This window comes from Callospermophilus lateralis, chromosome 4, assembly GCF_048772815.1.
Source record: "Callospermophilus lateralis isolate mCalLat2 chromosome 4, mCalLat2.hap1, whole genome shotgun sequence".
Lineage (NCBI taxonomy): Eukaryota > Metazoa > Chordata > Mammalia > Rodentia > Sciuridae > Callospermophilus > Callospermophilus lateralis.
This window is the reverse complement of record NC_135308.1, coordinates 141,004,070-141,028,706: the sequence shown is the minus strand read 5'-3', so window position 1 is coordinate 141,028,706 and position 24,637 is coordinate 141,004,070. Positions and strand designations below refer to the sequence as shown.

At 33.0% G+C, this 24,637-nt stretch overlaps 1 protein-coding gene across 4 annotated transcripts in view; it reads left to right on the top strand.

The window, feature by feature from the left end:
* Eea1 (early endosome antigen 1) overlaps window positions 1-24,637 on the top strand; it is a 133,405-nt gene that overhangs the window by 55,243 nt on the left and 53,525 nt on the right. For all 4 annotated transcript variants that reach the window (XM_076854942.1, XM_076854941.1, XM_076854940.1 and 1 more), the window contains exons 6-10: window positions 1,403-1,442; window positions 2,285-2,398; window positions 3,149-3,270; window positions 5,793-5,948; window positions 10,064-10,180. In XM_076854942.1, coding sequence (XP_076711057.1) covers window positions 1,403-1,442; window positions 2,285-2,398; window positions 3,149-3,270; window positions 5,793-5,948; window positions 10,064-10,180 — 549 coding nt within the window. The remainder of the gene's footprint in view (window positions 1-1,402; window positions 1,443-2,284; window positions 2,399-3,148; window positions 3,271-5,792; window positions 5,949-10,063; window positions 10,181-24,637) is intronic.

Below are 24,637 nucleotides of genomic sequence, written 5' to 3'. Positions count from 1 at the left end.
TTAAATAAATTTTCCACAGTATAAGATAAAAAATTACCTTGATAGAAAATTTAACTTAGAAAAAATAGTTCTTAGTAATCAATATGTATAAATCTAATACATAGGAAAACAAAAAGCTTTACTAGAAAATACCTTATTAAAATCTTTGAGATGCATGTAATTCTTTGAAGTATGAAAATAATGCCAAGGTAGTATATTATTTTACTCCTAATTCCTGAGGTAACTTAAACTTTAAGGCATATATTCTTTATTTCTGTTTCTTTTTAAAAATGACTTATTAAATTAAAACTATGCTTTTAGATCCTTTCTTTTCTTTCTTTTTTTTCCTTTTTCTTTTTGTGGTGCTGGGGATTGAACCCAGGGCCTTATGAAAGCAAGGCAAGCACTCTATCAACTGAGCTATATACCCAGCCCTAAGCACCCCCAACTTTTTTTAACCTTTGGGATCAAACCCAGGGCCCTGTGCATGCTAGGCAATTGTTCTACCATTGAGTTATGCCCCCTGCCCCTAAATCCAATATTTTTAGTGATGATAGTTTGATGACATATTTGGCTTATGTTAATTTTCAAATATTACAGATGTTTTATGTGGTTAAAGAAGATGATTTGATATGATTTCATGAATCAAACATTTTATGGCCATATAAAATTTTTTTTCTTAGTTTCGTAGTGTTTAAAGAGGGGGGAAATATGTCAACACATTTCACAGGAAATAGTAGATGAGATACATTAATCACAGTGAGTAAGATCCTAAATTATTAATGTCTGATTGCTCAATTATGATGAAAACAGGTGTCTGTAGGAAGTTAAATCTAGTTAAAATTTAAGATAAAGGTTTATGAGCATTGTCTTGGGAGTGATTCTTTCCAATATAGAGATCTGCAATGACTGGATTTCTTGCAGCAAGGGGACAGTGCAAGTGTTGATGGATGAGACTTTAAAGTTCAAAGGTGTGGATCTGTAACAGTTTGAACTGTTGATCTTGGAGAGTGCTGTCTGCTGTGGCCTAAGCTGTCAAAATGTCTATCAAACTCATAGATTTATATATTTTGAAGTCCAGTAGTTGAGGTCACATATGGGGTGTGAAAAGTCAATTGTCACATTTGGAGGGAAGGGTAAGTCCTATTTATTTATTACTAAAGTTATATAATTTAGGATGCTATCTATTGTCAGATTCATATATATTAACATTTGAAATATTCTGTCTTTTAACTGGTGAACTACAGGTAAGTCATTATGTTAGTCGGCCAATGGCACTTATAGATCTGGAAGAATAAGGACTTTAATTTTTACCAGAATCTTGCTACTTGACCTGACATGTAGCTTTTGGAGATTTTTAACATTGGCAATATACAGTATTGTCTTCTTTTAATGTATTTGTTTGTCTTTTGTTTTCATTGAGGAGGCTAAACCTGATGGATTGGTGGCTGATTCATCAGCAGGTAACTTTACTTAGAATAGATAGTTTTTCATTTTTCTTTTTCTTCTTTCTTATCCGTTTTTTCCCCTCCTCTCCTTTGATGCTTGCTAAAGGAATTTTGTGGTTGTCCTTTGTAGCTCTAAAACATATTCTGTTTATGGTCATATTCTAGACTTAGAAAGTTATCTGTGTACTTAATAATTTAGTTAACTAGAAATAACCTTCTGGAGTATTATATCAATATGATTGTTTAATGAAAATTGAAGTCTATGTGAAGGAGTTATACAGTCTTTGTCCCTCCAAGCAAATTGATGGCACTAGCATCTTTGTAACTATCTTTATGTGGAGGAATGCTCAGTAACTATTTGAGATTAGCTATTATATTTATGAAATCTCTTTTTGATGAGAATGAAGTAATATTAGATTGACTGCATGCTTAAACTGATTATTTTTTTTCCCAAAACCTGGATGTTCTTAACCACTTCTAATTTTATCTTACTTTAAAGATATTTTTTTTCAGAGGAGCAGGATGTGTTACATCTGGCCATTTGATGGATATAAGAAAATTACTATGAAATATGAAGTCAATATAACTTTTAAATATTTATAGATTTACAGCAAATATTTATAGATTATTTGGATTAAGTATTTCTTTGATTTGTTTTATGTTTATACATTATGATTTGTGCCATCAATGAATCAGATGTACTTAATTCTTGAAATATGAAAATACTCTATTATAATTACATAATAAACTCATGTTGATTGTCTTTACTATGACAGTGATTATGATATAAATAATAATATTTAGTATATGTAATTAACATTGTATTTAATGGCTACCCTTTTTTTTGTATGTGGTAGAACTACAGTCTTTGGAACAACAATTAGAAGAGGCTCAAACAGAAAATTTTAATATTAAGCAAATGAAAGATTTATTTGAACAGAAAGCAGCCCAACTTGCAACTGAAATTGCAGGTAAATTGAATCAGAATTTTTTAGCTAATAAATTAGCCTTATTACATTTTCACCATTATATATCCTAGGAAAAAAATAATATTTCAGTGTGATGAAGGATTTGTTATAGACTATGGTGGTTATGAGTAGAATTTAATATCATAGTAGTTTTATAAATGATTGTTCTCTCACCTTCTCCCTTCAAAAGGCTTTTCTTTGTAATCTATTCTTGAAATTTAAAGAAGATAATTTTTTTTTTCTTTTTTTCTTCTACTGGGGATTGAACTCAGGGATGCTTTACTACTGAGTTACTTTTCTAGACTTTTTTTTTTTTTTTTTAATTTTTAAATTTTGAGACTGGGTCTCTCTAAGTTCTTGAGGCTGTTCTCAATCTTGCAATTCACCTGCCTAAGCCTCCTGAGTTTCTGGGATTAACAGGTATGTGCTACTATGCCCAGCTTATACTATGTATTTTTTAAAGTATATGCTTTTAGGTAAAATATTATATGTGACTAACTATTCTTTAAAATGCCTAATTAGTAGCAGTGTTGGGGGGAATGTATGTAGGCAAAATAATTTTACTATTTTAAGCTCATCATTTATGTAATCATAAGTATAATTTTATTGTGTATATTTATATCTATTTAAAGCATGTTAATTGAAATTAGAGTGATGTACAGATATGCAGAGTAATATACAGGGATTTATAAAAATTCTTTTTTTTTCAGAGATAATGTCATGAAACTAATTTTTATTACCATCTTTATTTAGATATAAAGTCAAAATACGATGAGGAAAGGAGCCTTCGAGAGGCTGCAGAACAAAAAGTAACACTTTTGACAGAAGAATTAAACAAAGAGGCAACTGCAATTCAAGATCTGAAGACTGAACTGGTAATTTAGAAACCATTTATTGGAATGTAGTTTTAAAAATATCTTTCTAAATTAAAATGTACTGTGAGGAAATAGTTCTTGAAATTTCTAAATTAAAGTTTAGAAATATATACTCTGAAGAAATATCATTTTTGGGTACCAGGGATTGAAATCAAGGGCATTCAACCACTGACCATTGAGCCACATCCCCAGCCCTTTTTTGTATTTTATTTGGAGACAGGGTCTCACTGAGTTGCTAACTACCTAGCCATTGCTGAGGCTGGCTTTGAACTCATGATCCTCCTGCCTTACTCTCCTGAGCTGCTGGGATTACAGACACACCCAGCTGAAGAAATTTTTTTTTTTTTTTAAAGTTTTGTTACCTCTCTTCAATATTATTTTTTTCTTCAGTGTTTAGTTAAGGACATCATCTAATTCCTTTTTCTAACACATCTATTTTCCTTTGTTTTCTATGTGGTTTTTAATATCTGTTCTTTGTCTTAAAAATTATCAATTGGATGTTTTAAAATTTTAAGCCATTGTAATTTTGTGAAGGCAGTAGGTGGAGAAGCAAATACATGTACAGATATAGTCATTCCATTGAAATGTGAAAATTGAAATAATTTGGATATTATTGTGAATATTAAATAATAATATCTGAAACGTAAAAAAAAGTTTGAGTAAACTGGAGGAAATAAAAATTCCCTATACTTTCCACCTACATATGTATACTACATGTGATTTTTTAAAATAAAAATGTTATGATATATAACATTACCTGAACATTTTTGTTGTTTCTATCTAAATATAATGTCTTTTTAAAGTATTTTTCATATTTACATATTTGATCCTGACCTTCCTTCCCCAATTTTTTAAAAAAAATTTATTTTATTGCAGTTCAGGGGTTTAACCCAGGGGTGCTCTCCCATTGAGCCATATCCTCAGACCTGTTTATTTATTTTTATATTTTCAGTTGTAGATGGACACATGCCTTTATTTTATTCATTTATTTTTATGTGATGTTGAGGATCAAACCCAGTGCCTCGCATGTGCCAGGCAAGCGCTCTATCACTGAGCTATAACCTCTTTATTTTTTATTTTGAGTCTGGTTCTTGCTAAGTTGCCAGGCTAAGGTGCCTCAAATTTGTGAACCTCTTGTCTCAGCCTCTCAGATCACTGGGATTGGGCATATGTCACCATGCCTGGCTCCCTTGTACTTCAGTTCTATAAAATCACCTGCTTTGGGGATCCTATCAGTTGAATTTCTAGCTGAATTTTTTAACTCAACAAGTATAAAATCCTGCCGCAGTCTCTGGCTGGGCACAAATCACGAGTCTCCACACAGCTTGTAGATTCAAACAGCAATTCTTTATTCCCGAACTCACACCGGCCGTCTACAAACACGTTCTGGGGAAATCCACGTTCTCTGCCCCAAATCCACACTCTGCCCAAATCCACTACTCCTGGGCTTCTGTCTCCCAAAATATACTGTCTGACCCTAAGAACTCAAGAGGAACTCAGCAGCAGGATACGCCCTATTCTAAAGGGGGAACACCCTAATCTCCTATTATGCTAAACCGGGGACACCCTAAACAAGGATCCGCCCTGGTCCTTGAGCAAAGTCACCTTTCAAGAGTCCTTCCACTAGACAGCATGGGAGTAGCTGGCAAGGAAATTGTCATACCTACTTGGCTGATGGCTCCCAGCAAAATCCAAAATCCAAGTCACTATATTTCTTTCATGACTGTGTTTCTGTCACTGATACCAGATTTCAACACCCTTCCCAGGCTTAACAATCATTTTTTTTTTGGAACCGGGGATTGAACTCAGGGGCCCTTAACCACTGGGCAATATTCCCAGCCCTGTTTTGTATTTTATTTAGAGAGAGGGTCTTGCTGAGTTGCTGAGGCTGGCTTTGAACTGGTGATCCTCCTGCCTCAGCCTCCTGAGTTGCTGGGATTACAGGTGTGCGTCACCACAGCTGGCTAACAATCTTGAATCTATCCTAGACTTCTTTGTTCCTTAATTTAGCACCCAATAAATATATGGGTAAATGAATCAACTACATGCAACCTGCTATAAACCCTACTTGTTCTTACATCTGTTCCTTTTTTTTTGGTTGTTGTAGTACTGGGGATCTAACACAGGGCCTTAAGAACACCAGACAATTGCTGAACCACTGAGCTATGTTCCTTTTTCATTTTTATTACCAGTTTCCTAGGATAGAAAAAATAAGGCACGTAGCATTTATCAAGTTGTTGTTATTTCCAATGTATGCTGTTTGCGAAGGAAAGGAAAGCAAATGAAGAACTAAAGATAATTGTGAATTTGCTAGATTGTACCTTCAGTGGTAATATTGTTAAATGCAAGAGAGTGAGAAGAGGAGGTGGCTTATTAGGAGAGAGATATCAGTGTTTAATTTTCAGAGTCCAAAATTGATAGGATTATCTTCATTTTGATTTCTTTTTAGTAAATTCATTCTAAAAATGTATATTATTTTAGTTTTTTACTGTAATTTTTAATTAAAATGTGTAACTTCACAGCTTCAGAGACCTGGTATAGAAGATGTTGCTGTGCTAAAGAAAGAATTGGTCCAAGTTCAAACGCTAATGGATAATATGACCTTGGAGCGTGAGAGAGAATCTGAAAAACTCAAAGATGAGTGCAAAAAGTTACAAGTAGAATATGCTAACTCAGAGGTAATGATACTAGCTTAGATAGTGCATACTGTTGAATAAAACCAAGATTTGAGATTTTTCCAAGTGGCTTTTCAAAATACTATTTGCTTCATTTGATATGAAAAATATTTGTGTATAGTTATAGTGGTCTGACAGTCATATATGTTTTACTTTTATCTTATAAAACTAGTGCCTAACTTGCTGAGACTGACTTTGAATTTGGGAACCTACTGTCTCAGCTTCCGAGCCTCTGGGATTACAGGCATCGCCACTGCGCCCTACGAATATCAATTATTTTTATTAGATCTACCTGCCTTCTGGTATTTTCAAATTAAAAAAAAATCTTGTACTCTCTTTTGATTTATAATTTTCTTTAAATATTATTAAAATTTTAAAATAAATGTTGATGCTTTTAGAGCACAAGACCTTTCCCAGCTGAGAATTATGGAGTTATACATATACTTGATAAGTAAGAATATTAACAAGGAAAAGAAATTTATATATTTAGTTCAATTTATAAAAATATATGCAGAAACTTACATAACTTGGTAATGAGAATATATTCCTGAAAAATACTTTAAGAATTATTATAAGTTTAATTTGGAACTATTTTAAACAAACTTATGTTTTTATTCATTTAGATTAAATTATCTAAAAGGCAAAAAGAAGATCATTTAAAATGAAAAAGTTATGACTAGAGTTATAAAAGATTTGAATGTGAAAGAATTCAGTGTCTCTCTTTATCCTAAAGGAGGGCTAACTGAAGGACAGAATATATTTGTTTTGTTTTTATAGAAAAGATGTTTCTGGGAAAGAAGGAAAATGGCTTAAAATCAATTGTTTTACTTCTTCTTCTTTTTTTGAATTTTTTTTTTTTTTTTAGTTGTAGATGGACACAATACCTTTATTTTATTTGTTTATTTCTATGTGGTGTCGGGGAACGAACCCAGTGCCTCATGCATGCTAAGCAAGAGCTCTACCACTGAGCTACAACCCTGGCCTCAATTGTTCTACTTATTAACTTTGTTGAAGTTTTCATAAAAAGTTTTCATTTCAGGTATTTAAAATAAATTTAGTCTTGCCAAGTACTTGAATAGGTAATTTAATATTTCACTTTCCGTGAAACAAAGAAGATATTTATTCTTTACTTACTTAGTAATAGGTACATAATGAGGAATGAGACCTCAGGCAATGTTAAAATATTTGTAATAACTTTAAGAAGTGGTAGTATCATTCAGGCTAATATTACTATTAGAATTGAACTCTTTGAACATCACTAGGTTTTAGATACCATGTTGGGCACTTTAACAAATGTGGTTTCATTTGTTTCTTAAAACCCCATTTAGTTAAGTATTAGATCTATTTTACACAGAGGAGTCTAAAGCTCAGTTAGGTTAAGTAACTTGTTCATAGTCATGTACCTAATATAAAGAAACTAGAGTTTTAAACCAGGTATCATCCAAAGCCTGTAGTACGTTGTCTCCTATTTTAGGTGGCTTGATGTTTGCCTTATAAGCAAAATTGTACCATCAACCTTGTCCTAATATTCATTATTATTACTTTAAATTTTTTTTGCAAAATTCTATGTTGTAATATTTGTGTTGAGTAATAGCTTAAAATATTTTTGAGCTGTATTTTACTCCACTTGCATATGAAAAATTATTGTCTAATTGCTTCATTTCACTTATTTGTTTATAACTGCATTTTTTTTTTAGTTTCTACTTTGACTATGTGTCATATATTTTTTAATTTATTAAAATTCAGTCCTATTTGTTCTCAAGTGGGTTGGTCATTATGCATTTAAAGAATTTAGGAGAAAAATTTTTTATTATGGACATTGCTTTTACTGAATCTCAGTATTGGCATCAGAAACAAACACATTAACAGAAATTCAAGAAGCTAAAGATGTAAGGATTTATTTGACTAGTATTACTAGTTGGGGCTGAAGATATATAATGTAGTGTACATTATTAAATGTCTTTAGGTTTATTACTTTAATTGGACATATACCTTGAGAATTAGTTGACTCTGTATTTATATTTTTAAAAGCATATTTTTTATTCTAAAGGTTTTCAACTAATAATTGGCTGTTTTATAGATTAGAAATTGAGAATTTAAAGATTTCAAAAGTATTAATTTAAAAATTTGCATCATTGAAAATATCTATATTCCATTTATATTTGGTGTGGTTTTTTTTGAAAATAATTTTTAAAGAATTTTATCTTTCAAATAAACTCATTTACATCTTAGTTTTAAGAGTAAGAATGTTTATATAGGTATGGAATAACTGTTTATGTTTTAGCTATTAAAAAGAGTATTTAAATATTTTTAAGTATGCTAATTTAAGATATCAGTTTTTAAGGTATGTTTGGACATTTTTTATTGTGTATTCAATGTATAATTTTGTCAGTCTTGTGTTCCACATTTCATCCATCATTTTATTATTTTTTTGTGCTTTCTAATGGAGATGCTTAAATTTGAGGTAATGTGTTATGGAAGGCTTTTTGATATTAGTGCTAACCTAACTTTCTATTGTCATATGGCAGTTTTGTGTTTTAAGGCAATCTCATATCTTCAAAGACATGCTTGTTTTTGTTTTGTTAATCAGCAAAATTTCAACCAATGTAAAATGATTACTTATAGTAGTAAACACATAATTTTAATTCTAAAACAATGAGAAGAATGTTTGTTTGAAATGTTTCTTAATCATTTTGTAATTTAAAAATTTTAGTAAAAATTTAATGTTGAATAATATAGCATCAAGGAACTGCAAACTATTTTATAGGGACTAATATACTGTTTCAATGGGAATAAATATCTACTAAATCTTTGGAGGTATAATGACTCATTCCTTTCGGAAGTATCTTTTGGATTCATGCTAAGTGGCAGGAAGTATTTTAGGTGTGGGGAATATAGCACTGAATAAGTTAATGTCTGCTCTCATAAGGTTGATATTCTTTTGTGAAAGTCAAACAATATCTAAGTAAACCAATCATTATAGACAAGCACATGTTCATGTGCTATGAAGAAGGGGGGAAAATGCAGGATATGGGCAGTAGGGAAATTAGGAATAACATGGGGCAGTTTTAGAATGGTCAGGGACCATCTCAAGTAGGATATGACTGAGAAGGAGTAAATAAGAATGAGGGTGCAGCCTTGGGAGTGAGGATTCCTGAGAAGTATGGCATGTTCTGAGTGAAGTCCAAGGTACCAATGAGGTTGGCCTGTTAAGTGGGAAGAAGAGTTAAGGTGGCAAGGGCAGAGACGTTTGAATTTTACTCATGGGGAAGTTGAAAGAAGAGTGTATTTTATTTCCTTTGACATTTTTGTCTTTTTTAGGTTTATTTTTTCCCCAAATATAAACATGTCACATCATCATTGTAAAAGATTAAAATGATTCATAATTTACAATAGGAAAAGGGAAAGTCTATGACTCACTTTCTTCTTCTCCTTCACAATCAAAATCTCAATTTAAATATGTCTCATCCTTATTATAAAGTTTATTCAGTGATAAAGAATAGAGACAATGAAAATAACAAACTTTAAGAATGTGAAAAGTAAAACTAGCAAGCATTACAAGAAATACAGATTTCTTTTGTTAATATCATTTTCAGGAAACCAAGCAGTAGGTGGTCTTTCAAATGGTTGAGCTTTAGTATATAGAAAGTTTGTATTTTCAGGATCTTTGTTTAACTAACTTTCTCTTATATTATTATATGTTCATGCTTTATATTTACTTGTTTTAAAAGGAAAAGCTCATGTTATTGAAATTAGGAGAAACGTAGACATAACTTGCTTATCCTCTTTAAATTCAAGAGGATTGAAGTTTAGTATAGAGTTTCCATACCAGTGAACTGAAGTTTGCTGTTTGATGCTTACCTCAGACAACGTTTCATTTTGTGTATTATTAGATAAACGGTGTTGTACATGTTAGATAAAATTTTAAATTTAATTTCAAGCCCAAAATAATGTGATGTTATTTTGAGGGTAGTAGGACAAAGAATTAACTTGAAGGTTCCAAGTGTTATTTCAATTTAACTACTACAACAACAAAAAATTGATAATCTTAAAACCTTTGTGTACTTCTCTTTCCTTTTTAAATTTAGTTTGCTCCAATTTTTATTTTATTTTTTTAGGCTACAATAAGCCAATTAAGGAGTGAACTTGCCAAAGGTCCCCAGGAAGTTGCTGTATATGTGCAGGAATTACAAAACCTTAAAGGTTCAGTTCATGAGTTAACACAAAAAAATCAGGTGAGGATTTTAAAGCTACATATATTTGTTAATTGATTTTATGTCTTAAATTTTAGGTTTATGTATATTATTTATATGATAGAACAAAATGTCTGATTCTATGTGAGTGTGTATGTGTGTGTATATTTTAGTGCTAAATATATTCACCTGGTTGTACAAACTAATCTCCAGAATTCTTTTGATCTTGCAAAACCAAAACTTTATAACCATTAAACAACTCTCTAGTAGTACCATTCTGAGTTCCTGGCAACCACCATTCTATCTCTTTGAATTTTGCTGTTCTAAGTATTTCTGAAAGTGTGATCATTGAGTATTTTTCTTTCTGTGACTATCTTATTTCATTTAATAAAATGTCCTGAAGGTTCATCCATGTAACTGTGTCAGAATCTACTTTTTAAGGCTAAATAATATAACGTTCTTTGTATTTAACATACTATGCATTCATCTGTCGATGGTTATTTGGGTTTCTTCCATCTTTTTGACCATTCTGACTAATACTCTGAACGTAGGTATACAGATACTTTTTTCCCTCTACTTTCAGTTCTATTGTGCATGTGTATGTGTGTGTCTGTGTATATAGTGTAAGGTAAGGGTCCAATTTCATTCTTTTGCACATTGATATTCATTTTCCCCTGCAACATTTGTTGAAAAGAATGCCCTTTATCCATTGAATGGTCATGGCACTCTTGTTAAACGCACACAATACACATACATGTATATTACATTCAGAAGTGAAATTGCTGGATCATGTTGTAATTCTATTTTTAATTTTTAAAGAAATCACTACCTTTTTATTTTCCCTTTTCCTTTATACAGTGTACAAAGGTTATAGTTTCTTCACATCCTTGTTAATATTTGTTACTCTTTTAATTTTATTTTTCTGAGAGTAACTATTTTAATGGGTGTAAGGTAGAATCGTGTGGTTTTAGTTTACATTTCTCTATTAAATAGTATCCTGAGAATCTTTTCTTGTGCTTGCTGCCTATATAATTTTAATGTTTTTTTTTTCTCTTCTGTGGTATTGGGAATTAAACCCAGGATGCCCCACTACTGAGCTATATCCCCAGCCTTTAAAATTTTTTATTTTGAGACAGAGTCTTACTAAATTGCCCAGGGCTGGCTTTGAACTTGTGATCTTTCTGCCTCAGCCTCCGAAATAGCTGGGATTATAGGCATGTGCCACTGTGCCCAGCTATTTTCCTTTTTGTTACTGAGTTGTAAGAGTTCTTTATATATTCTGAATATTAACCCTGTATCAGATATATAATTTGCTGCAGGTACAACTCCTTATCAAATATTTGATTTGCAAAGCCTTTTTACTCTTTGCTTCTCTTGATGTACAAAAATTTAAAATTTCAGCTTTGTCTAGTTTTTCTATGGTTACTTTTGTTGCCTATGATTTGAGCGTCGCATCCAAGAAATTTTATCATGAATTTTTTCCTTCAAGAGTTTTATAGTTTTAGGTCTCATGTTTAGGTCTTTAATCCATTTTGAGTTAATTTTTGTATGTGGTGTAAAGTAAGGGTATGAATTTATTCTTTTGCACATTGATATTCATCTTTCCCCAGCAACATTTGTTGAAAAGACTGTTCTTTCCCCATTGACACTCTTGATAAAAATTATTTGGCTATTGTCATAATCTTTGCATTCCAATAACAAAATGCCATAACCTGAATAGTTTATGATTAACATAAACTATTATTTTTCCCCTTATTCTGGAGTCTGGAATGTTCAAGATCCAAAATCTTCACTGGCAGATTTGGTATTTGGTAGGTGATTCATCTCCCTGAGTACTCTATCTATCTATCTATCTATCTATCTATCTATCTGTTTATTTCTGTGGTGGTACATTGAAATTAGGGCCTTGAGCTTGTGAAGCAAGCTGCATCCTGCTGAGCTACATTTCTAGCCCTGAGGCTTTTTTTATAAGGGCACTATCTTATTCATGACCTAATCACCTCTCAAAGACCCCACCTCTTCATACCATCTCTTTAGGGGTTAGGCTTTCAAAGTATGCTTTTTAGGAGGACACAGCATTGAGACCATAGTAACTAGATGTGTGAAAGTTTATTTGTGATCTCTTTATTACACTGATCTCTATGTCTTTGTGTCAGAACCATAGTGTTTTGAGTATATAGCTTTATAATAAGTTTTGAAATTAGAAAGTGTGAGACCTCCAACTGTTTTTTTCCTTGTATTTTTTAACATTAATATTTTCTGCCTTGTTTCTTTATAAAAGGTTAATAGTGAATATTTAATTATGGTGTGAGGGATTATTGGTATTAAAACTTTTTTCCCCATGTCTTTACTTTTTTTTTTTTTGTGGTAGAGAGTATTAAACTCTTTTATTCAAAGGTATGTTGAAGGTTGGCTCTGCTTAATAACTTAAAACTAATATTTTGTTGAACTATAATGGGAAAGCCAAGAAAGAAAAAGAAAATGACAGTAAGGAAAAAAGAGATAAATACAATTATTTGTAAATATTAAACCTCCTGCTGACAGCCATGTGAATGAGCTTGGAAACACATCCTTCAAATCTAGTCAAGTCTTCATAATCTATAACTTTAGTCCATAGCTTATTACAACCCTATGAGAGACTCTGAGGCAGAATTACTCACTTAGTTGCTGATTCTCAAAAACAATTTGAGAGAATAGATACTATTTTAAGATACTACTGCTGAGATTGAGAGTAATTTATTGATTGTGCCTTTGGCTAGCACTCTTTACGTTCACAACATTATTAAAGACTACAAAGAACTTATTTTTGAGGGGATAAGAGGAACTTTTATCAATGGATACTTATATATTATAAATTAAAAAGAAAAATTAGCAAACATTATTTAAAAACAACTCATAAATATTAATATAACTATTCTTAGAAAAAAAGATTATTTTTCAAAACACAAGAATTCAGTAAGAATAGTGAAATCTTTACAAACCTCTTTAATGTCTGGTTTAATTTAGGATGGATACTTATGCTTCTATGTTTAGTCTGTCATAATGTTTAAAGTATATGAAGAAAATTTAGTCTCATGCACATATGTAGTTGGAAAGGGTGGAATGTTTTAATATCTTTGTGAGATAACTGTAGCTATTTTTATCTGATACTGTACTAAAATCTGATAAGTGATAATTTCTCAAAGTTTAATTGCAATGTTTGAGCCCAGGGTAGAGTATACTTTTTTGTACCCTGTAACATTAAAATTTATTGGTTCATCTTGCTTTTTGAATGGATCTTTTCCTGTGCATCATACATTAGTCACATGGCAAATATTTGTTCTCTGAGATACTCAGATCTTTCACATGTTGATACGTTTCATTGTACAATATAAACACAATCCTATTATCAGTATCACCATCATTCCTAGGGTAAGCTTTCAGCATGAGGAAGCTGTCAAGCTCATAGAGGTGGACACAAGTTTCCGTAAATTGGAAACTTCATTTAAAAGCCTGAATTTTAATATTGGCACTAAATTCTACCAATTATATTCTTGATTTGACAGGTTATCTTTCTACTCAAGTCTGAATCAGAATTGTCATTCTTTCCAAAGAAAAATAATGTTTCAAAAAAAGTGGTCAGTTCAGTTTATAACTCAATTATGAGTATTTTTTCTTTTGTAGCTGTATTATATTTTGGTATGCATTAGAAGTGGTTCATTTTTACCTCCTATTTTTCAGAGTTTTCTTTTCCCTTGCCACTGTAAATTTTACTGCTATGGACATTCATCTATCAATATTGTGCATTGTGAAAAAATTTCCTATGTTATATACCCACAAGTAAATTTGCAGAGTTGTAGGCTACATACAAGTTGAAACTGATTAGGAACCTCAACCACTTTTCCAAATAATTTTACTGCTTTGCTATTACCCATTTTTCTATCAACTCTTGATGTTGATGTTTAAAACTTCCTCTGTGGCAATGCCGTTCTCTAGTAAACCTCTGCATCCCTCCCATTTTTTTTCACCTGCCAAACTATATATAGGAGATTTTTATATAACAATTTATTTTATCTTTGTATGTTAGTTTTATTTTTAATTTTTTTGAAGTCACAACAAATCTTCCACCCTTTGGAAACCAACTAGGATATATAGAATAGCAATTTGCATGTGGTGGATGTTTATCATCAGTGAGGTATTTTTGAAATACTAAACTACTATAAAAGACATGATTTGACATTGATAAATGAAATAGACAGCCATATAATCAAGCAAAGATTGTGTATATAGTGGTCTCTCTGTATCCATTAGACACTAGTTCCAGGACCCCTACCCCATACCAAAATCCTTGGGTGCTCAAGTTTTTTATATAGAATGTAATAATATTTGCATTAACACACATCATTCTATCTTGTTGAAGGGCATTTAAGTTGGTTCCATAGTTTAACTGTTGTGAATTAAGCTGCTATAAATATTGATGTGACTGCATCACTGTAGTATGCTGATTTTAAGTCCTTTGGGTATAAACCTAGGAGTGGGGTAACTGGGTCAAATGGTCGTTCCATTTGAAGTTTTCTGAGGAATCTCCATACTGCTTTCCACTGTGGTTGCACCCATTTGCAGTCCCACCAGCAATGTATGAGTGTACCTTTTCCCCCATTCTTGTCAACATTTATTATTGTTTGTAATCTTGATAATTGCCATCCTGACTGGAGTGAGATGAAATCTGAGAGTAGTTTTGATTTGCATTTCTCTAATTGCTAAGATGATGAACATTTTTTTTTTCATATCTTTCTTGACCACTAGTATTTCTTCTTCTGTGAGTATCTGTTCAGTTCCTTAGCCCATTTATTGATTGTGTTATTTGTTTTTTTGATGTTAAGTTTTTTGAGTTCTTTATATACCCTGGAGATTAGTGCTTTATCTGAGGTGTGTGTGGTAAAGATTTTCTCCCATTCTGGAGGCTCTATCTTCATATTATTGATTGTTTCCTTTGCTGAGAAGCTTTTTAGTTTGTTTTCCGTCCCATTTATTCTTTTTTTTTAAAATATATTTTTTAGTTGTGTATGGACTCAATGCCTTTATTTGTTTTTATGTGGTGCTAGACTTGGACCCAGTGCCTCACACTTGGGAGGCAAGTGCTCTACTGAGCTACAACTCCAGCTCATTTATTGATTCTTGGTTTTACTTCTTGAGCTTTAGAAGTCTTCTTAGGGAAGTCAGTTCCTAAGCTGACATGATGAAGATTTGGGCCTGTCTTCTTTTCTGTTAGGCTCTGGGTGTTTGTTCTATTGCCTAAGTCTTTGATCCACTTTGAGTTGAGTTTTGTGCAGGGTTAGAGATAGGGGTTTAATTTTATTTTGTTACCTATGGATTTTCAGTTTTCCCAGCACTATCTGTTGAAGAGGCTATCTTTTCTCCAATGAATATTTTTGGAACATTTGTCTAGTATGAGAACTGTATTTATGTGAGTTTATGTTTGTGTGTTCTATTCTGTACCATTGGTCTATATATTTGTTTTGGTGCTAATACCATGCTGTTTTTGTTACTATGGCTCTGTTATATAGTTTAAGGTCTTGTATTGTGATTCCTTCTTCTTTATTCTTCTTCTTCCCGATAGCCTCAAAAAACAAACAAACAAACAAACAAACAAAAAACAACAAAAAACCTTGGGAATTAATCTAACAAAAGAGTGGGGAGACCTCTACAAAGAAAACTACATAATACTAAAGAAAGAAATTGAAGAAGACCTTAGAAGACTAGAAGATCTCCCAAGCTCTCTTGGACAGGCAGAATTATTATTGTCAAAATGGCCATACTACCAAAAGCATTATACAGATTTAATACAACTCCTTTAAAAATCCCATTGACATTCTTCATAGAAATAGAAAAAACAATCATGAAATTCATTTGGAAAAATAAGAGACCCAGAATAGCCAAAGCAATCCTTAGCAAGACGAATCCACTGAAAGAGAAATTAGGAAAACTACCAAGTTTTCCTAATTTCTCTTTCAGTGGATTCATCACTGATGTATAAGAACATGTTTGATGGGTGTTGATTTTATATCCTGCTACATTGCTGAATTTATTTACTAGTTCTAGAAGTTTTCTGGTGGGATTTTTTTGGATTTTCTAAATATAGAATCATGTTTTGGCAAATAGTGATAATTTGAGTTCTTCTTTTCCTATTTGTATTTCTTTAATTTCCTTCTTCTAATTGCTCTGGCTAGAGGTTCAAAGATTATGTTGAATAGAGAGGTGAAAGAGGGCATCCTTGTCTTGTTCCAGTTTTTAGAGGGAATGCTTTCAGTTTTTCTCCATTTACAATGATGTTGGCCTTGAGTTTAGCATATACAGCTTTTACAGTGTTTAGATATTTTCCTATTATTTCTAGTTTTTCTAGTGTTTTGAACATAATGGGGTGCTGTATTTTGTCAACTACTTTTTCTGCAGCTATTTAAAAGATCATATGATTCTTGTTTTTAAGTCTATTGATGTGATGAATTATGATTATTGATTTCCATATTTTGAACCAACCTTGTATCTATGGGATGAACCCCACTTGATCATGGTGCACTATCTTTTTAATATGTTTTTGTATGAGATTTGCTAGAATTCTATTGGGAATTTTTGCATCTTTGTTCTTCAGTGGTATTCGTCTCAAGTTTTCTTTCCTTAATGTGTCTTTGTTTGGTTTTGGTGTCAGGGTAATACTAGCCTCATATAATGAGTTTGGGAGTGTTTCCTCCTTTACTATTTCATGGAATAATTTGAGGAATATTGGTGTTAATTCTTTTTTAAAGGTCTTGTAGAACTTGACTGAGAATCTGTCTGCCTGGGCTTTTCTTGATTGGTAGGCTTCTGGCATCTTCTATTTCATTGCTTGAAATTGATCTGTTTAAATTGTAAGTCCTCTGATTCAGTTTGGGTAGGTCATATGTCTTTAGAAATCTGTTAATGTCTTCAAGATTATCTATTTTATTGGGAGAATAAATTTTCAAAATAGTTTCTAATTATCTTCTGTGTTTCGGTAGTGTCTATTGTGATTATTCCTTTTTTTAATCACAATTTTTAGTAATTTGAGTATTCTCTTTCTCTTCATTGGCATGGCTAAGGGTTTATCAATTTTATTTTTTCAAAGAACCAGCTTTTTGTTTTGTCAATTTTTGAATTGTTTTGATTTCATTGATTTCATCTCTGATTTTAATTATTTCTTGTCTTCTGCTTTTAGTGTTGATTTGTTCTTCTTTTTTAGGGTTTTATGATGTAATGTTAGGACATTTATTCATTCACTTTCTATTCTTTTAATGAATGAGCTCAATACAATGAACTCTAAGCATTGCCTTCATAGTGTCTCAGAGATTTTGATATGCTGTATCAGTGTACTCATTTACCTCTAAGTATTTTTTATTTCATCATTGATTTTTTTTTTTTGCTATCCATTCACTATTTAGTAGCACATTATTTAGTCTCCAGGTTTTAGAGTAGCTTCTCTTAGTTTATTGTTGATTTCTATTTTCATTCCATTACAATCTGACAGAATTCAGGATATTATCTGTTTTTCTGTATTTACTAAGAATTTGCTTTGTGGCATCAGATATAGTCTATTTTAGAAAAGGATCTGTATGTTGCTGAGAAGAAAATGTATTTGCTCATTGATGGGTGAAATATTTCATTTATGTCTGTTAAGTCTAAATTATTGATAATATTATTTAGTTCTATTTTGTAGTTTATTTAGAGACATGGTCTCACTGAGTTGTTTAGTGCCTTGCAGTTGCTGAGGCTGGCTTTGAACTCCCAATTCTCCTGTCTCAGGCTCCCAAGCCATTGGTATTTCAGGCTGTGCCACTGTGCCACCCAGCTCTTCCTCCTAGTTTTGAAGGTCTGGGTTGAGAAATCAGCTGAAATCCGAATTGGTTTGCCCTTATATATGATCTGATATTTTTCTCTCACAGCCTTTAAAATTCTATCCTTGTTCTGTATATTAGTCATTCTCATTATAATGTGCCTTGATGTGGGTCTGTTGTAATTTTGTACATTTGAGACCCTGTAAGCCTCTCGTATTTGATTTTCCATTTCATTCTTTAGATTTGGGAGATTTTTAAATATTATTTCATTGAACAGATTGTGTATTCCCTTGGTTTGTATCTGTGTGCCTTCATTCATCCTGATAAATCTTAAATTTAGTCTTTTTGTGTTATCCCATAATTCTTGGAAGTTCTCTTCATGGTTTATTACCATCTTCTCTGCATAGTCAACTTTATATTTTTTAGATTATATATTTTGTCTTCATTGCCTGAGTTTATGTTTTCTAAGAGGTCTAGTCTGTTGGTGATGCTTTACATTTAATTTTTAATTTGGCTTATTGATTCCTTCATTTCATGGATTTCTGCTTTTCAGAATTTCTATTTCTTTATTTGAAGTGATCTTTTACCTCCTGAAATTTATCTCTGATTTCACTCCTTATGTTATCCTTTATGTCATGGATCAGTTTAACTATGTATTTTGTAAACTCCTTCTTTGACATTTCTTCTACTTTGTTGTCATTGGATTCTATTATTGGACCATCTTGGTTTATTTGGAGTGCCTTATTCCCTTGTTTTTTCATGTAGTTTGTGTAACTTTCCATCTAGCAGTGTATATCTGAGTCAGTACAGTGTCTACCCTGTATACTTATAGTGTCCCTGAAGGTTTCCAGAACTTCACCTTCAAGGGGAGACCAATATTAATAGCACCCAATGAAAACAATATACAGCCTTAAACCAAATAGCTCCTAGTAAGATTTCTACAGTTTTTTCACATTAAACAGAAATGGTGTGTTCAGTTATTCTCTACAATATAAATAGTAATTTTTCAAAAGGAGTTTACAATTTCTAATAGTGAACAAAGAGAACAGAAGTGGTGTAGGATGTGATGTGTATGAGGAAGGAGGAGAGAAGATTGAAGTAAAAAATTATTATAAGAAGCATGAAAGAGGAATTAATAGATGTTGGCTGTTAGTAGGAGGAATGCAAGAAAGAGAATTCAGGGAAACAGATGAGTGAGAGGAAAAGTATATATAAAGTCAAAAAGGAAAAAGTTAAAAAGTAAAAATAAAAGAATATACAACAAAACTGGAATATACTATTCAGACATCCCAGACCTCAATAAATTGATGTATGAAAAATATTTGATTTCCAAAATGGTAGAGAAGTGTGTGTGTGTGTGTGTGTGTGTGTGTGTGTGTGAGAGAGAGAGAGAGAGAGAGAGAGAGAGAAAGAGAAAGGATCTTGATGGAAAAACAATTGCAGCTTCCCTTCTCTATTGATAGGTGGGGTCGTCTGGAGTTTGATGGCGGCTCCATCCTCAGGATAGTGAGGGTTTCTAGGGTGGGAGGATTAGTACTGGAGGCAGAATTCCTGGAGGCAGGGTATAGCAATTGCCTATCCACATTGGAAGGCTACACCCCAGGAATCTGCTTCAGGTTTCATACATGTGAGGTAGGAACCTGATCTTATCCCCTTATCTTGCCAGAGGACACTAGAATTCCTGGTCTCTGATTTAGTCTCCAAACTAGATCACTTCTGTCCCCACCCTTTTTAATTTCTGATCAGGGAATTCTCTACTAGGAGGTCCTGAGGGCTGGGTTCTGGGAACCTGTGTCAGAGGACTGTTCTATATCATGGATCATGACCAGGTGCTGAGAACTGCGGGTTGGCCACATAGCTGCAAGCAATGGGCCTGGTTGGGGGCTAGGGAGGGCTTGGAAGACTGGGGATTGGAGACTGGAGATCGCTATTGGTTGCTGGGCTGACTCTGGACCTGGCAGGATGCTGGATTAGGGAGGGAGTCATCCCCAGGCTCCAGCTTTCTCCAGCCTCTCTAACCTTTATTCACCTGAGTGAAATGCTCTCATTTTCTAACTTTCCCCTGGATTGCTAGGCTCATACAGGCCCACGCAGACCTAGGTACAAACTCACAGATCTGGGTTTCAGTTTCCGTAGGCTCCACCACACTGCAGTCCCAATTTGGCTCCTGGATTGCAGATGATCAATAAACTCTAGTGGAGAGGTTCCTCCTTTTAAAGATATCTGACTAATAAGTAGTCCGTGGTTTGGCTAGGGCGGACTGTCCTTCTAGTCTCAGTCTCAGGATTTTTTACTCTAAGCCTACAGGAGATGTGGTATTCCCGCTGTTTTGAGTTCTGGGTAGCCAAGCCAAGAGAAATGCTGCCTCTCACTATTCCACCATCTTTTCTCCCTCTGTATTATTATTTTTTATTGTTTTTTCCCAATCAGATATATTTAATTGATGGTCAGTTGAAGATGCAACAGATATTGAGGGCCAGATTTATATATTTGCATACACATATATGTACCTGTAAATACACATTATTGAAGGAAGTATGATAGCTTTTTATGGGAAATATATAGGATAAATGATTTAGTTTGGCAAATTTGGAGCATTTTTGATTAGGGAATATAAGATTTTATTAATCTTAATAATGTCTTACATAGTGCAACACTTCACAATTTTTTTCCAAAGTATTTTCTTGTTTTGGAATGATCACTAATCTGAATAAGCACAGTGTTGCATCTGATTTTCTTTATTACCTTGTTATCTGCTTCCCCAACTCCTTCTCACCTCAGGCTTTTGACAAACTTCGAGTCTTGACAGTGGTGATATGCAAGTGTTCTGCATTTGGAAATGTGTCACCTGTTCTTTTGAAGGTTATGTCAAATACCTTGGGCAGATTTTGTGAGTCATAGGCATCATCATGGTGGATAGGTAACATTGTAATGTATAATAGATGGAAAAGAGTTGTTTTATGCTAATGTCAAGGTTTTCATATATATATATATTTATATATTTCTATTTATTAGAGCTTTGTACTTATACATAGTAGTTGGGTTCATCCTATGCATGCATGGAAATAGATTTCAGTTAAGGCTTTTATCTTTAATGTTTTATAATTATTGTCCTTGAAACCTTAAAAAAAATGAGAAAATAGGGCTGGGGTTGTGGTTCTGAGGTAGAGGGCTCGCCTAGCAAGCGTGAGACACTGCGTTAGATCCTCAGCACCACATAAAAATAAAATAAAGGTCCAGCTATAACTAAAAAATAAATATTTATTTATTTATTTATTTATTTTTTAATATTTATTTTTTAGTTATCGGCGGACACAACATCTTTGTATGTGGTGCTGAGGATCGAACCTGGGCTGCACGCATGCCAGGCGAGCGTGCTACCGCTTGAGCCACATCCCCAGCTCCAAAAAATAAATATTTAAAAAAATTAGAAAATTGAAGAAACTTCCTTATTAGTTTCTAATAAAAATTATATTCTGACATTTAAGCAAAATCCTTCACTCCATTTAATTAACTCTTTTCACAAGAGCATATACATCTCATAAAATCTAAGATGTCAGAGAGCTAGCTGTAAGCATTAAAAATGTCATTCTTTTTCATCCATTCTTACTACCTGGGCAGATAACAAATGAATAATGAGTGAAGCCTAACAAAGGGAAATTATAAGAAAGTGTATTGAGAAAATAGTTGATTAAAAGAATGGACATTTAGAAGGAAAGAATTTTCCATACCCAAATGAGATGGTTATGAGATGGCTTAGCATGCATTTTATAATTTAAACTTGAATAGGATACATTTTAGAAAGGATGAATTGATTTACTGTCTAAATTGTGTTGTGAAACTTTATTAGATATAGAATAATAATCCATCTCTGTTCTTTAATCAAATCCTGTTGGTTCTTTCTACTTTGGCTTTCTCATCTGTAAATGGGGATAATATTGATCTCAAATTTTTGTTAAGAATTAATACTCTTATATTCTTTAATGAGTTTTACTATACTTTTAAGAAATCAGTCTTCACAAACTGGATTCCCCAAAACATTTGCTTTAGATTCCATAGTACGAAGGAAATGTTTGTAATACTAAATATAGTTAGCTTTTTACAAATGAAAAGTTTGTAGTGTGAGTGGATTAGTTTCTTTTAAAAAGAAAGAAAATTATTTAGGTTTTTTAGAAGAAAATTTTATTAGGTCTCATCTATGCAATAGTTTTTTTCTTTTTTCTTTTTTCCCCTAATACTACGTATAGAACCAGGACCACTTGTCTCATGCATGCTAGGCAAGTGCTCTACCGTTGAAGTACAACCCAACCACTGCTATTTTTCATTTTGAGACAGGGTCCCCTAGGCTAGCCTTCAACTTCTAATCCTCCCTCACCTTCTTAGTAGTTGGAATTACAGATATCTATCCCACCCAGCTAGGCAGATAGTTTTGACTAATTTTTTAGAATAAGAGAACTTTGAATATCACTGGTATTGTCATATTTTTGCTTCTTAAAGAATAAAGCTGTCTGAATGGTGTGTAGAAAGTGGTGGAATTACTTGGTCACTTTATATGTGACCCTTTAGGAAAGAGGACTTATAATTCATTACTAGCCTTACTTTTTGTACCATATTTAAAAATTATATACCATGCAAACCCTCCATATATGTGAGCTTGGTTTCATTATTAAATTCAGTAACTTAGAATTTTATTTATAAAAGAAATGTTTAGATCACTGAATAGATAATTTAATTTATGAATTAAAAAATAAATGCTATTTTTCTAAACAAAAATAATATAAAATTATGTAAAGAAATATCTGGAGTCACTAACTAGTAACACAAAGGAAATGTTTATTAAAAGATTTTCTAGTTGAATCTAAAGTATAAATTTTTCTCTAGTCCTTCAGTTTTGTCTCTTTATTCTGATTCTTTTACTTGGTCAAAGAATATTTCTGTTGGCTTAATTTGCTGCCCTCTCCTGTTTTCTCTTCTTTTAAGTTTGTCTCTTATTTTATGTTATACATACGTATCTTCTCTCTGGACACCACTTTTCTGTAGTGTATTCTTACATGATAATTTACATCCCTTATTTTTTTTTTCAGACTATGTTCAATAACTTTTACTTCTGCCTTTCCCTAGACTTATCTCTCCCCCTGATATAATAGGATTTGTTCTTTACCCACTTGCAATTTATTTGTCCCTTTCTTTGTGTCTTTTTGTATTAAGCAGATGGCATGAGCCGTGTACACGAATTCCTTAATTCCTCTTACCATTTTCAAAACCAAGCTTGAACTATTATTTTCTTTTTCTTAAAATTTGGTACCAGGGATTCAACTCAGGGGCACTGGACCACTGAGTCACACCCCCAGTTCTATTTTGTATTTTATTTAGAGACAGAGTCTCACTGAGTTGTTCAGCGCCTCGTTTTTGCTGAGGCTGGCTTTGAACTCTTTTTTTATTTTTTTTTAAATTTTTGTTATTGGTTGTTCAAAACATTACATAGTTCTTGACATATCATATTTCATACATTTGATTTAAGTGGGTTATGAACTCCCATTTTTACCCCGTATATAGATTGCAGAATCACATCGGTTATACATCCATCCACTCTTTTACATATTGCCATACTAGTGTCTGTTGTATTCTGTTGCCTTTCCTATCCTCTACTATCCCCCCTCCCCTCCCCTCCCCTCCCATCTTCTCTCTCTACCCCATCTACTGTAATTCATTTCTCCCCCTTGTTTTTTTTCCCTTTCCCCTCACTTCCTCTTATATGTAATTTGTATAACAATGAGGGTCTCCTTCCATTTCCATGCAATTTCCCTTCTCTCTCCCTTTCCCTCCCACCTCTTGTCCCTGTTTAATGTTAATCTTCTTCTCATGCTCTTCCTCCCTGCTCTGTTCTTAATTGTTCTCCTTATATCAAAGAAGACATTTGGCATTTGTTCTTTAGGGATTGGCTAGTTTCACTTAGCAAAATCTGCTCTAATGCCATCCATTTCCCTGAAAATTCCATGATTTTGTCATATTTTAGTGCAGAGTAATACTCCATTGTGTATAAATGCCACATTTTTTTTTATCCATTCATCTATTGAAGGGCATCTAGGTTGGTTCCACAGTCTAGCTATTGTGAATTGTGCTGCTATGAACATCAATGTAGCAGTATCCTTATAGTACGCTCTTTTAAGGTCTTCAGGGAATAGTCCGAGAAGGGGAATAGCTGGGTCAAGTGGTGGTTCCATTCCCAGCTTTCCAAGGAATCTCCATACTGCTTTCCAAATTGGCCCCACCAATTTGCAGTCCCACCAGCAATGTACATGAACTCTTTTTTAAAAAAAATATTTTAGTTGTAGTTGGACACAATACCTACCTACCTTCCTTCCTTTCTTTCCTTCCTTCCTTCCTTCCTTCCTTCCTTTCTTTCTTTCTTTTCTTTTCTTTCTTTCTCTCTCTCTCTCTCTCCCTCCCTTCCTTCCTTCCTTCCTTCCTCCCTCCCTTCCTTCCTTCCTGTGCTGAGAATTGAACCCAGAGCCCGCACGTGCTAGGTGAGTGCTCTACCACTGAGCCACAACCCCAGCCCCTGGCTTTGAAGTTCGAGCTGCTGGGATTACAGGCATGCACCACCGGGGACGAACTGTTATTTTTAAGAGTCATACTAGCTAGCCCAATCTGATTTTGCTCATTTTTTTTT